Here is a 16,816-nt window from a genome sequence, read left to right as displayed (position 1 = left end):
CTCAGAGCCCAGCTGCTCACAAGGGAGACTCACATCATCACTCTGAGCAATGTCCCACCCGGGGAAAAGCACGACAAGAACTATGGTTTTGTTCTGTTTCCCTCTTAAAAATTCACAGTTATTTGGCACTCTGTTATCAGGTAAGTGCTGTGGAACAAGTGCAGAGCAGCTCCAGCCCTTTCTCACCCTGGGCCTGTTGAACTCAGTGCTGCTCCCTCATCCTCACCCAGTTCCCATGGGGAACACGGGGGAAACTGGAAAATAGGTCTTATTACAGCTTGTAATTGAAAAGATAAAGCTTAAAAGAAGGAGGTTGCAAACACAAATTAACATGGCTGTTTTCCAGCCCGGCTCCCTCTGGGAACAAGCACTGCTTCCCCGAGGAACCTTTGGCTGGAAAATGCTTTTGGCTGCAGGGCAGCAGTGACAGAGCTCCCTCCTGAGCAACGAGGAGCAGGGAAGGGATGGACATGGACACTGACAGGATCCACCCCTGGAAGTGGTCAGAGCCAGGCCAAGACTTTGAGCAACCTGGTCTAGTGGGAGGGGTCCCTACCCACGGCAGGGATTCGGGACCAGATGTTCCTTAAGGTTCATTCCAACCTCTCAACATTTCATGATTCTGTGATTCTATGATCTACCTGCTTGAGCTGATATGTTTAGGATAAGCTATCAAGCCTATATATTTATTATATACCTATTTTATATCCCACTAGTTACCAAAACACCCCAGAAAAGACCTGAAGCTGACAGCAATGGGGACACCAAGAGCACAAACAAGACTGGATTCTCTCAACATCACCCAAAACTGATCCCATTTCTCCTTTGACCTTGACTTCTTGTTTTTACTGATTTTGTAACACCCGAACCCCTTGCTACTGAACCACACCAAAAAGCTCAAACCTGCAACATTTCCAAGGTCACTACTTCCAACTGCCTTTAAATCAAAGACAAACAGCCCAGGGCAGGACAAAGGAGCAGTGGTTTGCAGTTTAAAACTGTGAAGTTAAAGCAAACTGAGGAAAGGGCAAACACTCCTTGGTTAATCCAGCCCTTCTCACCACGGTATCCGTGGATCATAGAGCAGCTCCTCAGCACAACCCCCTTTTTGTTTCATCCTGGATGGGAGCTAATGAAGAGATATGGTCCAGCTGCCTTTCAGCTTGATGTCCCTGCTGACTTCCTAATGCCTAAACTGAGTTACCAAAGGGGATAATTAGCAAAAGTCCAACCCCAAAGCGATTAATAATATGACAAAGTCATGATTAGAGCAGTCTATTAACTGCAAGACAATAGTGGTCTAATTGTGGCAACATTGACTTTTACTGCTGTGAAGTAGCTTGTGCTGTCATTAAAGAGATTCATGGATAACTCCAAGTTTAATGTGCAGAGTTATATTTAATATCCCAAGATGTAATTTAGCTTTCCTTCCACCCACTCCCCACAGAGAAAACACAACATGTTTGATGGCTCTCTCAGCATTCCAGCAGCCATTAGTCATTCCAGCTACCTGTTGCATTTAAACAAAGCTGGAATGGCACAAGTGGAAGTTGGAGAGGCTGGAAATCCTCAGTGAGGTGCAGTGTGTGACCAGGGTGATGCCACCAGCCCCCAGGACCTGGCTGTCCCCTTCCTCTCTTGTCACCTGTGAGGGCATAGACACCTCCTCAGGCCCTGGAGCCCCTCACCAAGGCAGTGGTGACACTGACCTGACCTTCTGCCACCTTCTGCCAGACACAGCCACCAGCCTGACCCTGCCAAGAGCCCAGGGACATCTTCCTTGTCAGAGGTTCTTCCTCCTAAGCTCTCTGGTAGTTCATGGAAAATCTGGGCATCAGGGAGAGCTCGGGGTGCTCTGCTGCCTGCTGGGATCCCTTCAGCTGTAAGAGCAGCTCCTGGCTGTTCTGAGCACCATGGAACATCCCCCACAGCCAATGCCCCTGGAAGGGCAGCTCCAGGAGGTGGCAGAGCCCAGAGCAGGGTGATGGTGATCACCTCACTCCCACCAGCTGGGTGACTGCCTCCCCAGTGCCATACATCACTCCCACCAGCCCAGCAGATACTTGCAGGCTGCTCTGTCCATTTTCTGCTGCGTTTTTCCCTTGCAGGAGTGTTTGTGAGGATATATTGTTCTGTTTCTGCAGGGCTTTGCAGGGAGCACACACTCAAGTGATGGATTGGTACAAGAGGTGCTGCTGGAGGAGAGCAGCAGCTCTGGGGCTACAACAGACCACGTGAGGCTCCCACCAACTGCTGATCTCATTTTCTCTCAATTGAGGAGCATCAGCAACGTGAGCCTGATTAGCTGAGGGCTGGAAATTGGGCACGGGGGGCTGTGCTGGGTCTCAGAGGTGAGGGCAGGGGGGAGCACAGGGCAGCAGCTGCCGAGGAGGAGGAAGGGTTCCATTAAACCCCAGCCACGAAGATGTTTATTTAACAAAGCTGCTCAGCTTTGGAGGAAGGAATGAGGACTGGATAGAAAAGAAATCAAATATTAGAACCTCACAGCAGCATCCAGCAGCACCAAAGAGACAAGAGGGAATGTCCCCTTTGGGGACACAGCACAGAGCAAACCCTGAGGGCAGCAGGGAGGGCAGCAGCAAGGAGAGCCCTTTGCAGCAGGGATTCTGGAAAGGAAGCTGGCTGGCTGGTAAATCCTGGGATGCTGCGCTGGGGGAGAGGTGAGCTGCAGTGCAGCACCGTGCAGTCCTCAGCCAGCTCCTCATCCCCCTCCAAGCCTGCCATGGCCTCGGGAACGGTAGCAGAGCAAATGGTACAGCAAATGTCACCCCCACAGCCCCAGTTCCCGCAGCAGCAGGCTCTGTGTTCCCAGAGCTCACAGTCTGTGGGCACTGGGGGCTGCACAGGGACAGGGAAGCACTTCCATCCCACTCTCTGATTGTCCCTCTTTGCGGGGGCTGTGTCCAGTGTGCCAGTCCCCTGCTGGTGGCTTTCTTGTCACATTTCAGGCCCCCTCACTGCCATTTGGCTGCCATTTGAAACTTCATCAAGTTCTTGATTTGCTGGTGGTGTTCTCCAGGCAGGCAGGAGCTACAGGAATATGTCCTGAAATATTCCTGAGCTAGACGAGTCATTAGAAGCTGTCACTTCAAAGTCTGGCTGCCGTCAGTGGGCTCTTCACAGGCAGCCTGGCAGCGGGAGCTGCTGCTCAAACAGCACAGAGCTGGCTCCTGGCGAGGGGGAAGCATTCCATCAGCTTCTTCCACCAGCACATGTTAAAGGACCAGGTCAGGACACAATTCTGGGTGGGGCAGGGCTCCTGCTGCCCCTCAGACGTTTTCTCACGCTGTGGGAGGTGGGAAGGGCTGCAGAGCCCGCTGCAGCAGCACGCCCGAGCCCGTGGATCACTGCGGGTCCCGGGGTCACAAACACGGCTTCTTGGGCCCTCACAGCCTCTGCTGTCCGGGGAGTGATGGCAGGGGCAGGTGTCAGCTGTGCACACCCTGCTCAGAGCGGCCAGAGCCCGGCTCTGCTCAGGGGGACGGGGCCCACGGCCCAGCGAGGGCAGAGCTGCACCCCCACAGGCCGGGGCAGAGGGAAATGAAATCAAGAGTGCTTGGAACCATGACCCATCCAGAACAAAGCACAGAATCCTAGAATTACAGAATATCCTGAGCTGGAAGGGACCCACAAAGATCATCCAGTCCAACCCCAGCCCTGCAGAGACACCCCAAATCCCACCCTGGGCACCCCTGGCAGCGCTGTGCAAACTCTCCTGGAGCTCCGGCAGCCTCGGGGCTGTGCCCATTCCTGGGGAGCCTGGGCAGTGCCAGCACCCTCTGGGGGAAGAACCTTTCCCAAAATCCAGCCTAAAAACCCCTGGCACGGCTCCAGCCCTTCCCTGGGTCCTGTCCCTGCTGACAAACCAGGTTGTTTTATTCTCTTGGTAGTGAAAGTAAAAACCACTGATTGTTCCTCTCAGCTGGCCAGGGCTGCACAATGGTATGAAACACCCAGGGAGACCCTGACAGACCCCCCCTGCCTCTCAATCCCAGCACCACAGGACAGATTTTTCCAGGTGAAGGCAGCCAGCCAGCTGCTCTGGACATGGCCAAGCCTTGTTTTGTTATTTCATATCAACAACAAGTAATTCTACAGAAGACAGCACAGGGAATGGGATTGAAAACAAGTTCTCACAGTTTGCTGAGCACTTTCACACTCAGCTCATCAAACAGAGCTCAGTGGCCAAGGCCCCTCTCAAAGCAGAGGGCTGGGAATGCTCAGGAGGGGGATGTTCTGAGAGGAGACATTCAGAGAATCATGGAATTGTGGAATGGTTTGGGTTGGAAGGGACTTTAAAGCTCATCTCCTTCCACCTCCTGCCATGGGCAGGAACACCTTCCACCTTCCAGGCTGCTCTGAGCCCCATCCAGCCAGAGTCTCCCTGGAAGCTAAAATGAGATTTTTCCTGTTGCTGTGCTTCCCCAGTCCTTGGACACCGAGTCCTGCATTATCAGCTCCCACCAGCTTCCTCCTGCCAGCACAGGCTCCCCAGGAACCCCCACTGAGCTCCTCATCTCCTGCACACACTCAACCATGAAATGGATCCTGGGAAGGTCAGGACAGGAATGCTCCAACTGGCTGTGCCAAAGTTTCAGTTAGACAGCAAAAAACTTCTTAAAAATTAATTTGCTGCTACCACAGGGTTCCTGCCATGCAAGAGCTTATCAGAATGCAAACTATAAGCTTCAAAGGGGAGGATGAATCAGAAGCTATTTTGAGAGTAATTATATAAGACTATAAAACTCAAACCATCTCATTATTGCACGTTGAGGATGGAGACAACCCTTCATATGGAGACCTCGCAGGGATCCAGTGTTTCCAGTGGCTGATCCATGGCCCAAGAGCAAACAGCAGCCTCATCCCTCCCAGCCAGGCAGAACTTGCTTCACTGAGCAGTGCCAGGGCTTTCCTCACCATTTGTTGTGTTTCTTGTGGGGATGTGGTTCTGCAGCTGGGAAATGAACTGGAACAGGAGACAACTCCATCCAAAGTGTCAGTCCTTTAACTGTTGCATAATTTAGAATGGCTTGAGTTGGAAGGCAGCCACAAGGATCATCCAGCCCAACCCCAGCCCTGCCAAACACCCCAAAATCCCACCCTGTGCACCCCTGGCAGCGCTGTCCCAGCGTTCCTGGAGCTCTGGGGAGCCTGGGCAGTGCCCAGAGCCCTCTGGGGTAAGAACCGTTCCCAAAATCCAACCTAAACACCCCAGGCACAGCTCCAGCTGCTCCCTTGGGTGCTGTCAGTGGTCACAGAGAGCAGAGACTTCTCTGAGAATCCGCTGTCCTGGATAGCAGCTCGTTAGTGCAAATACTTGCAAATTCCCCAATTTTATAAACTCCAAGTTATAATGAAGGAGAAAATGCTTAAACCATAAATCTGCACATGGAATAAAGTTCTATTCCAACATCCCCAGCCACAGCCTCGAGGCTTTCCCACGTCATGCTGGAGCCTGGGGCACTTCACAGCTGGGAGAGGATGAGCTCCTGGGACACCCCCGAGCTGTCACCTGCATTGTGCCCTGCCTGCAAGCAGCAAAGAGAGGGTTTTTTTTTTGTCCTTGCCTACATATCCAGGCTGCAGATGAAGCTCCTGCTGTGTGTTATAGATACATATTATAATATTGGCTTTTTTGCAAATATTAAAATGGATTTTGTAAGTGTATTGTTAAAGTAACTTTGTTATAAAGATATAGTTTTTACTTCTGTTGTTAATTAAGCTTAGGCATAGTTGTGAAATAACTGATATAAGTATGTTTGTGTTAAAATGCCTGCCTGGATGGGATTACATCCACTGAACACAGGATGAGGACACCTGTACAGATCTGCCAACCATCAGCACTCACTGCCTGAAGGCAGTGTGGACCAAGGCCCAAAAAGTGGAGGTGACAAGAATGGACTAAAACCACAACCAAAAAATACACACACTCTGAAAAGGTGGATCCAAGGAGGAGCCAGGCTAAACAGTTCTTGGAAATAAATGTAAACTAGTTTGGGGGAAAGTTTACTGTGCATAAGGGTCTGTGAATGTGCAACAGGCTGATGTAAGGGGAAGGTATTGAAGGGGTGTCTCCAAAGAGAATGGGGTGCTCTTGGCTGAGTGCCAGCCCTAATAACCTTTGCCCTGTGGTCCTCGTCTCCCATTGTCCTTTATTAAACTTTTTACATTTTCACAGCAGAGTGAACGTGTTTTTCACGTGTGTCTTGGCCCGGAGGAGGCAGCACAGAAATGTGGGTGCTGCCAGTGCTGTCCCTGTCCCCTCTGCACCCCATGCCTGGGTGGGGACTGTCACACCTCATGGGCTGATTAAAGGAGTGCATTAAACAGAGAAAAGACACTGTCAAACCCGTTGCCACCTGGTGCTCTTCAGTTCATGGTTTGATCCTTCCTTCACCACAAACAGGCAGCAAATGCTCTCAGACATGGGAGTGGGGGCTGCTCCAGACCCCAGGAGAGTTTAAAAACCAGAGGGAAATCTGAACAGAGTAATTCAGAGGGACATAGCAAAGGTGATTTTCAAATGCAGAGTCAACTGTGAGGTACTTCATGTCCCTATATGAATATGTAACCAAAAAAATGAGAAAAATAAATTAACACTTACAAATCACAGAATCACTAAGGTTGGAAAATGCCTCTAAGATCGAGTCCAACCAAATGGAAGTGCCGAGTACACCAAAGAAAGGGATGTGAGGTAAGATGAGAGTTTGGTGGCCTGGAGCTTGTGCTTTTCCCACTGAAACAGAATGGAGAAAGAGTTAATTGCCCCCCAAAAAAAGGCAAAAATCCTGAAGAGCTGATGAGCACGGCGTGGATCTCTGGGCAGGAGGAGCCTCCAGCGCAGCAGCCAGAACAGAGCTCTGAAACCCCACAGATGCTGCATCTCTGCAGGGCTGCAACTCCAAATCTGAGTATCCAACGTCCCAGATTCCCTCTGGAATCTGGGCTTTGACTCTGCCCATGGGCAGCCCTCAGCCCATCCCCAGCTTCATCTCCCCAGGTGGAGACAAAACTCCCCTCTCCCACCAGCAGCCACAAACCCCACTGGTGACTGTGGGCTTCACACGGTGCTGAGAGACACCAGGGACAAGAACAAGCCCCAGTGAAGTGGCTGGGCTGGAGGAGACCCATCACAGGCTCCTGAAGACAAAAATGTTGGTTTTCAGCCATTATTGACCGATTTGGGTTTTCCCTCCAGGCTGAAGATTTGTCACTGAAACTTCTGCTGGCGTGTGCAACCCAAAGGGGAACTTTGTGCTGTCAGAAACGCAGCATTTCTGTTATCAAAAGTGACAAAAAAAGAGAAAAAAAAAACTTTTCCAAGCCGAAGGAAACATTCCCTGGTGATTTATGTCACTTTGTGACTTAATCAGCTGCTCTCTAGAGCATTATAAATGTGATAGGAAGAGTTGTCATTGCTTTCTGCCTAACTGATGACAAGCTAATGAACTATTATAAGCCACAGTGAATGCAATTATGGCACAGGGCTATGTGCTAATCCCATGACATTTTATCACAATATGCTGTAGCAACATCTGTAAACAACCCGGTGGTGCTGAACACACACAGTGGCCAGGGCTGGGGTTAAATCCCTGCTGAGCTTCCTCATCCCCCTGGCTGTGACCCTGCACAGGCTGAGCCCTGCGTGCCAGGGGAGTCTGGCTGAGGCTGCTCAGCACAGGGGAAGCCTCTGATCCAGAGCTGGAGCTGAGCAGAGCCAGGCAGAGAGGAAACCTTGGAAATCCAGACACTTCTGGGATGCAGGAATCCAACTGCGTTTCAGGATGCAAAACGGAACAAGTAAAAGCTTCTCACTCTCTCTCAGTCTCCCTTGAGCAGCCAAAAAACCCTGGGACTTGAAATTTCCTTTAAAAAACTTGATCAAAGCTGTGTCTGCTGTGAGACACCAGCAAGGCTCAGCAGTGCCTCTGCGCCCAGACTCTCCCCCCTGGAGCTGCCACCTCACTGCCCCTCACTTCCTACAGTGGGATTCAATTCTGGGGAAAGGCTTCCCCATGTCTCCCTCTCAGACCCCATTTTGGCTCAAAACCCCACTAAAACCAGGCTGCCTTGAAAAAATCTCAGGGTAAAGCTTGGCAGGGAGCAGAACTGGGGTCTCTCCCCATCCCAGTGCTGGAAGTCTCCCACCCTGGGATCCAGGCTCCACAAGAGGACGCAGTCTGGGGACCCAAAAAAACCTCAGCCAGAGTGGGCAGAAGACCCCAAGCATGGGACAAGGCAGCCCTGAAAAGCTTCCTAGAGGCTTTCCTGAGTGCCCCCTGCCCAGGACACGGAGCCCCTCCAGCAGCAGGGGCTCCTTGAGCTTCTGAGACATTCTGGATGCATTTATTGCCTGGACCTGTCCCATGGGACACCCAAAACTGGAGATGCAGGATTCCTCCAGAACTGCCCTGGCTCCAGGTGCTGCAAAGGCCGGGTGATGCCCAGCCTGGTGCCAGCTGGAGCCACCTAGACCCAAAACAGCCACACAGACCCACACCAGTCCCTCTTCCTCTGTGCCTCTCCACCAGCACAGAAGGGGCAGAGCAGCACTGGCAGACCCAGGGCTGGGTTCAGATGGAGCAGCCAGGAAGGACTCGCCTGCCTGGAGCCCCCGGCTGGTACAGGGACCCTGCACTGAAATGCAGAGGTTTGGAACAGAGCATTTCTTTGTTCAAGCTGCCCTGAGTGAGGAGGGAACTTCTTCCCCATAGCTCTGCTCCTGCCATCAGCAGCTGCTGCTGCTTCCATTAGCTTGGAGCAAAGACAGGGATCTTGAACCCCTCCAATGTGCTGCAGTGTGCAGGCTGGGCTGCCTCGTCCTACACATTGATTAAATGGATTCTGAGATGTCCTTTTCCAACAGCTCCTACCACTCCGTACCCTGCAGCTCACAATCCTTTCAGCATGAGCATTTTGACCAGAGCCCAGATTCAGAGCTGGGATCAAACAACTCCGGAGTAAACGCTCACCAGCATCCAGGAGATGAAGTGCTGCATCTGGAGAGAGAAACTGAGGAGGTGGCACCTCACGCTGTGCCACACAACTGTATTCATTTCCTTGCAGCAGCTACAAATGCACAGAAAATCAGATTATTACAACACCAGGGGCTAGAATGCCTGGGCAATTATTATTTCAAACGGTCCAGGGCCGTGTGCCTCAAGGATGGTTTGGAGAGGGCTGGTGTGAAGGGAGCTCCTGGCGTGCTGCCTTCAGGCTTCGCTGCACAGTTTGCTGCGATGTTGTCAAACATGAACCTGCTACAGCACAACAAACTGAACTAAACAGAGAGACACCCTCAGTCAGCAGCTGCGGCTCCGCCACGCGCAGGGCTCCCCGCAGGAGAACTTTCTTGTTTCCCTCAGGCAGGGAAAATGTACATTTAATAGACAATCACTCCAAAAAATCTCCTCCCTGACCCTCCAGGATGCCATTTTGCGAGGTACAAATATAATTAAAGACAATACATGGCAGAGGGACTTAATTGCATCTTTCCCCAACAACTGCCAGGGCGATTGCTCTGTCAAGGAGTCCGCTGGATGGAAACACTCACAGACAAGATCCCTGATTTTCCAACATGCAGATGGGAAGGGGAAATATAGATTGTTGTCTTTGAAAGAGAAATAGCAAATATTAAAGGCAGAAAAATCTGCCTAACCAAGATGAGATGGAAACCTGGGGTCCTGAGAAAGAATACTCGATTGTACCTGAAAATGTGAGCAGTGAGAAGAAACAGTTATGAAAAACAAGGGTAGTGGAGGGTATAGTTAAATAAAACAATTGGATCAGACACGATTCCCCGTTCTGGGTCTGGTTTATCCCTGCACAATGAACACACACATGGGAGAGGATCCGGCTGCCAGGAGCACACGGCGAGTGCAGCAACTCCAGCACAGCCAGGATGCCAAGCAACAAACACCTGCAAACCCAGAAACACCGAGCACCTTCCCGGAGTCATCCCACGAAACCGCGGGGAAGATCGGGCTGTGCCCTGGTTTGAACCAGCTCAGAGCACACGCCGGCTCTCAGTGCAACGCCGGGAGAATTCTGAGAGCAGGGGAAAATGTTTCAACAGCAAAGGCGCTTGGCTGAAATTATTTTCCTTTAAATTATGAAGATGTGCTTCATATTATGAAAAGAAAAGGCAAAGAATGATTAAAGTAACTTGAGAAATGTGGACTTACCAGAGCGGTGGCAGCTCCTCAGCGCGGTCCCTGCTCGCGCATCAATTAGCGGCGGCAGCAATCCCGCTGCTGTTTCTATGGAGTTGGGGATGCTGAGCCCTGACTATGCATGAGGCTGCTGCAGCTGCATCGGAGCAGGCTCCGGGTCCGCACGCATCCACAAACACCAGCAGCCTCCCTGCTCTGCCTCGGGAATGAGGAGCAGCAGCAATTAGGCGGCTGCAAAGCTGCGCCTATGCAGAGAGGTACTCACAGGGCTCCCGAGCACGCACACTCCGCTCAGCTCCAGAGGGGCATTTTATTTACCAGGACCATCACAGAGCACAGCCAGAGGCAGCTGGAGAGCCGCGGATCCGCACACAATACACGAGCAGAGACACATGTCTGGAGACAGACGATTTAATCTGTTTTTTCCTCGATTTACTCAGCTGGTTTCAACCCTATTTCAACAGAGTTTTACAAACCTTCCTCTGGCAGCAAGGTTTGAAGCTGGTACCTCCAGGATCCCAGCCTGGTTTAGTTGGGCTAAAGAGCAAATCTGCTGCATGTAGCTCTGGCTGGCTTTTTCCTGGGAGGAAAGGCAAGATCCATTTTGCAAGTGCATTACTCTGTGATAAAAAAGATATTTGCCCCAAGGAGCTGCTCCTCACATGCTGGGCCTCTGGAAACCCAAGCTTCAGTGATTAATATTAGCTTTGCCTGGGTGGCTTGGAGCATGTTTACTGTTATATTGACTTAAAATACCCTTGAATGGTGATTCAGAAAAGTGTTATTATGCCTGGTGAGTAAATTCAAGACATGCCCATATTTCACAGGTAGTGGCTGAAGGCATCCCATAACCATGAATGAGGGTGCCATCAGTTCTCCCATTAGTCAAGCTAATCTATCAGGAGATAGGTGGGGTTTTTTTTCCCAGAAAATACTCCAGAACCAATTTCTTAATAAAAAAATGATCTTTCTGCACCAGCATTCCTGCGATGAAAAATTGCCCAGAAATTCCCCCCTTTTTTTCTGCCTGCAGCAAGAACACTTCCGTGCTTGGTTTAACATTTTAATGGTCTTTGCCAAGTGCCAGGAGGGTGTTCAGCACTGTACAAGCTGTACTGCCTGCACCAGGACCTTCAAAAAGAGCAGTTCACACAAGGGGCAAAGCAGTAAATGTGCTCTGCATTACTGGGGGTTGGAACACAGGTGAGCTGACACCATGTGCTGTGGAGCACGGATTATCAGGAGGTCTCCCTGACTCTGTGCCTTCCCCAGCTGTCCTGTTCCCTCCTCTCACTCCAGCACTCTCCTCCTGCAGCAGGAAAGCACAGGAGCATTTTGCAGGGGTGGATCAGTGTGTGAGGGAGGGTTTGAGGAGGGGTCTCAGCATGCTGAGATGAGCAGGGTCTGCTGGGGACAACCTGCAGCCCCTCTGCACATCACCCTCTGCCTCCTGCCCTGGTTCCACTGGGCAGCAAAGCTTCGTACAAACAGATCACTAAGGCAAAAAAAAAAACCCAAAAACTTAGGTTGTTTAAAGAAAGCCTCAGCACAGAAGTGCTGAAGGTAGAAATCAAACCCAGAGGTTTTCTCCTGGATGTGTTTTGATCCCAGGATAAATTCCTTCCTGTACCCAGGCACTGTCCTTTAAATCAACATCACCAGATGCTGGTTCCAGTCACAGAATCATGGAATCCCAGACTGGTTTGGATGGGAAGGAGCTTGAAGATCCTCCAGTGCCACCCCTGCCATGGGCAGGGACACCTTCCTCTGTCCCAGGGGGCTCCCAGCCCCATCCAGCCTGGCCCTGGGCACTGCCAGGGATCCAGGGGCAGCCACAGCTGCTCTGGGCACCCTGTGCCAGGGCCTGCCCTCCCTCCCAGGGAACAATTCCTTCCCAATATCCCATCAAAACCTACTCTCTTTAGTAACCCTCATCAGCCCTGCAGGATCTTTCAGAACCAGTCAAGCTTCCCCTGTCCCCCACAGGATCTCCTGGGCCGGGCTGGCAGCCTCTGTCCTCAGCCAGGCTCTGTGAACCACGGGGAGCTGGACCCAGCTCGGGGGGCTCGGAGCAGGCTGTGGGGAACCACAGAACCTCCCGAGCTGGGAGGGACCCAGCAGGACCACTGAAACCCAGTTCCTGGGCCTGCACTGTGTCCCAAAGACCCCGGAGCCTGCTGCAGCTCCACTCCCACGGGCACAGGGGACGGGCAGAGGGGACACATCGCTGTCCCCACGGTCCTGTGGGGTCCTGTCTGCCCTGCTCCACAGCCAAGGGCTTTGCCCTTTGCCTCAAACCCTCTCAGCTACACCCAAGAGCTCTCACTGTCCCTCCAGGGCACAGAAGGGATGAGTCCATGCTCTTAAGGGCCATCACCTGTGGTCAGTGCTGTCCCCAGAGCCCGGGTGACGCTGCCAGCATCCCTGCCCGGCAGCTGAGGCCTGGCAGGGAGGAGAGCGATCAGATGGAGGCAGCTCCAGGGGAGGATTGGCGACAGGCACAACAAAAGGATGCTGCAGCTCGCTCCACCTCGGGCCAGCCAGGAGATCAGTTCTATTCCTGGCACCGCCACGGGCCCAACCACAGGGAGAGCTCCCCCTCACAGCCCCCCTGACAGCGGCACCAAAACCTGCCCCAGCCAAACTCCTCGTTTTCCTGACAGGTTTGGCTGCGGGCGAGGCAGCAGCCTGCAATCCTCCTCTGTTGGGTGTGCACAGAGAAATGCTGCAGCTCGGCTGCTCTTCTTGGCTGTGAGGAGGAGATTCAGCTGTTACATAACCAGGGAGTAGAGGTGCATCCACTCCATCCACAGCAGCCCTTTCAGCCACTCAGCCAGAATGGTTGAAAAAAATTAAATCACCGCACAAAAACTCTTACATAAACTGTATGGTAGTATTGTTATATTCACAGGTTTTTTCCACTCTTGGATGCAGTTCAGGAAGGCTGATGATACCTGGCTCCACACATTCCCTGAGGATACTGCTCCCCATCCACGCATGAAACAGCAGAAAAGACCAAGCTGCCCCTGTGCTGAGCCATGCAGGAGCAGCTTTGGCAGTGCTTCCTTCAGCTTGAACTCCAGCAGGACACTCCACAAGCCAAGCTGATCCAGCCAGTAGTTAATAGATTTATCCAGGAGGCCACAAACTGCCCGAGAAGCCGGAGACTCCACATGATGATGACAAATAAGGCCAGTTTGACTCCAGCAAAATTGGCGTTTGGCTGCTGGGGCTGTGCTGCCCGCACGGGGACACTCCAGCAGGAGCCAGGGCTCCTCTGCCCTGCTCCTGACACAGCACCTGCCTGGTGCCATCTGCTCTCCTCCACACAGCCCCAGCTTCCCCGTGCCTGCTTGTGAGGATGGATCTGAACACAGGACCACAGCCAGCCCAGAGCAAATCTGCTCCACGTGAGACCTCAGGATAAAATGGACAAAGCATCAATGCAGATAATTAGATCAACATCCAGACACTGATGGGGAAGGCATCGTACCTCTGTGACTGTGTTAGTAAATACTTGATGCAAACAGATTTTTTCCCCTTGCTGGAGCAGCTTTACAGCCAGGAACTGAGAAATATTGGTACATGTCAGGCCCAAACTGTGTCCTTTGTGCTGTCTAGACATAGAAATGGGCCCAGTCGTGCAGAGCAGAGACAACAGCCCTGGCTGCTCGTGCAGCCAGCCCAGCACAGCTCGCCCGGGGCGCTGGGGCTGACCACAGCTCAGAGCACACAGACATCCCCCGTGCTAAAAGGCAGATGATGATGATGATGTGATCCCAACATGAACACGAGGTCCTGGACAGGCTGCACAAACAAATGCAGATCTGTCACACCAGGGTGGACAGAACAAGAGCAGTGCAGAGTATTTATGCTGCAGAGTCAGGAAAATGTTCATTTTGGTGCAAGGTAAAGAATTCCAAATTGATGCAATAAGTTTGCAAGCTGTTGCAAACAGCTTGTTGTAGCTGCACGGGATGTGATGTGTAAGGACACAACCAGCCATGGTAAAAGGCCTCCAGAACAGGTAGGTATAAAACAAACTCATTTTGAGAAGAGAATTAAGTTACAGGCAAAGTGGGATGTGGAAGGGGGGTGTTTGCCTGGAGCTATCAGCAAAGCCATGCTGGAAGCACCACTGCAAACCAAGGGCTGGCAGAATCCTGGTGCCCTGTGCCCTGGGGGTGCCAGCTGCATCCCAGCACCAGATCCTGGCAGAGAGGGGCAGGAGAGAGGGAGGGAAGGTGACACAGAAAGCCTTGGACAGGGATTGATGGGCAGCTGTGCTGCACAGGAGCTCTGCACAGTGTGCTCAGCAGAGGAGGACAGTTTGTGAAAACTCATGGTGTAAAAAGCACTGTGAAATCCACTGGATTTACAGATCCTTGCCTTAGAAGAAAACTTAGGAACCTTAGAGGAAACCCTCTATGAAACTGTTGGAATACACAAACAAACAACTTTGAGCAGGTTACCAATAATTCTAAAAGCTTTGAGATTTGGGGTTTTGCTCCTCAGCACATGAGCCTGGGTTCCAACTGCCCCTGCCAATGTCATCCGAAGTGACAGCAGGAGATCTCTCTGGAGTGAGCAGCTGTGAGAACAAGTGTAGGGAAAATTCCCCACTTTGCAACACGGAGCTACCCCTTTGCTCCTGGAGCAGAATTCCTGCTCCTGACTCATCCCTGACACACCAGAGTCCCTCCCTGGCTCTACAGCCTGACCAGGAACAACTCGGGCAATTCTTAGGGAAGGCAGAATACACACATGAAAGTACACCAAGGTCCCTTACTGATGAACAGAAATCCATGCAATCCATGTGATTCCCTCCATTTCTCAAACACCAATCAGTTCCTGCCATCCCAGAGGCTTAAGCAGGCTCTTTACTGCTTTTTGTTGGTTTGGTTCTGTTTCATACAGGACTGGAGTCTGTGTTTTTGGAAAAGGAACTTTCACAGGAACTTTATCTCGGTAACTTTATCCCGGCTGTCCCCCCGTGCAGCCATCAACAGGTGAGGCAGGACTTGACCCAAAACTTCACCATGGAACGTGTGGGAAGGGAAGGAACCCTCCCAGAGGGGTGCCAGGACCAACCCCTGGGTCTAACACGGGGCTCCCAAAGCTTTTCCTCCCCTGTAGGGCATGGATGTCCCTCCTGCCTTCCACGAGCACCCTCCAGCAGACGGGAGCAGGGGCCGTACCTGGCTCGGAGATAATCAGGCTCTGGTCAGAAGGCAGCAGGAGGAACTCCCTGCAGGTGTCCAGGTCCAAGCTGGGCAGGCTTTTCTTCTGGCACAGCTCGGTGAGGATGCTGATGGCCCTGCGACAGCGGCCATCCTCCCTGGGACCGCTCATCGCCCCCTCCGCATCCTCCGCTCCCTCTGCTCTCTAGGAAACTCTCACTAGGAGGAGAGGGTGGGCTCGGGGCTCATCACAGGAGCACCTTCACTCCAGCTCCGTCCTCGGCCGTGGCAGCACCTGCCGGGACACGCGGAGCTGCCCCAGGGCCGCCGCTCGGAGCCGGAGCCCGCAGCCCCCGGCGCTCCCGGTGCCTCATCGCCTCTGAGATCACAGCTCTGTTTACTGCCAAGGCTGCTCCAGACAAAGAACCTCCTACCAAACTCAGTTTCGTGCCCTCCACACGAGACGCATTAAAGCTGCAGCCCAGATCATTCCTTTTAACCCTTTCGCTGCTGCCCTCTCTCCAGGTGCGGAGTTTGGCGTCCCAGTCCTGGATTTTGCAAATAAAAATGGGCGGTGAAACCTCCTGGCTGAGGACAGCACATCAGCAGAGAGGAGGAACCAGAGTGCTCCCACAAACACTGCACAAACTACTCACAACTGCCAAAGGCACAGAAGAAAAGCTGCGGGGTTTATTGATTTGTTTGTGCTGTCCTGACACACCAGGCTGCAGGTGGCAATAGAGATTGAGAATGCCATTCTAGCTCATAATTAGATTTTTCCCTTTTACTTTCTGCAGTATTTTTTTATTCCTGTTGCAATTTAGCAGGCAGGTCATGCCACGCGACAGAGCATATATTTGACAGGCAATTGTGGAGCAGGCAATTAAAATTATGTACAGCAGGATGACTTCTTGCAGCTTGTACAAACCTAATGAGCACTGTGGAGAGCCAGGGCTGAGGCTGCACGGGTCCCTCAGCCCCACAGCACAGCAGGGCGTGCTCAGATGGTGTTTGTGTTTTTGTTACTGACCTGCTGGAGCACTGGGAGCTGGCACAGCAGAGTATCGCAGGGGTGGCACCAGCACCCAGGACAGCACAGGCTGCCCTGGGCACAGAACCTGCTCCACACCCCATTCCCAGGCTGGACAGTTCCTCCAGCTCTGGGGCTGGTGTGACACAAAGGGTCTGGGTGGCACTTGAGGAGCACAAAGGCGTTGCCCAACGCCCCTGGAAAGCTGCATCAGGGCCCTTTTGGCCACCCTGGCCCCTCCTTGGCCAGACCAAGGTTTTTTGGACACGTCACCACCACATCCCTGCTGTCTCCACGTGGCACCTGTGTCTGACAGAGCCACTTACCCGCCAAGCTCTGCTCCTCCCAAAACTTCTGTTGCCAGGACAACGTGAGTGAAACCTTTTATTAACCCAGTAACTGCTCACAAAGAG

The 16,816-nt window shown here is 52.3% G+C and overlaps 1 protein-coding gene across 1 annotated transcript in view; it reads right to left on the bottom strand.

Moving 5' to 3' along the window:
* SYT6 (synaptotagmin 6) overlaps positions 1-15,897 on the bottom strand; it is a 37,535-nt gene extending 21,638 nt beyond the window's left edge. Inside the window, exon 1 of the mRNA XM_053998217.1 lies at positions 15,392-15,897. Coding sequence (XP_053854192.1) covers positions 15,392-15,545 — 154 coding nt within the window. The 5' untranslated portion in view covers positions 15,546-15,897. The remainder of the gene's footprint in view (positions 1-15,391) is intronic.
* Between the last annotated feature and the right edge of the window lie 919 nt (positions 15,898-16,816).

Source organism: Vidua macroura, chromosome 24 (genome assembly GCF_024509145.1).
Source record: "Vidua macroura isolate BioBank_ID:100142 chromosome 24, ASM2450914v1, whole genome shotgun sequence".
Lineage (NCBI taxonomy): Eukaryota > Metazoa > Chordata > Aves > Passeriformes > Viduidae > Vidua > Vidua macroura.
The sequence above is the reverse complement of the archived record's forward strand: the minus strand, read 5'-3'. Positions and strand labels throughout refer to the sequence as shown.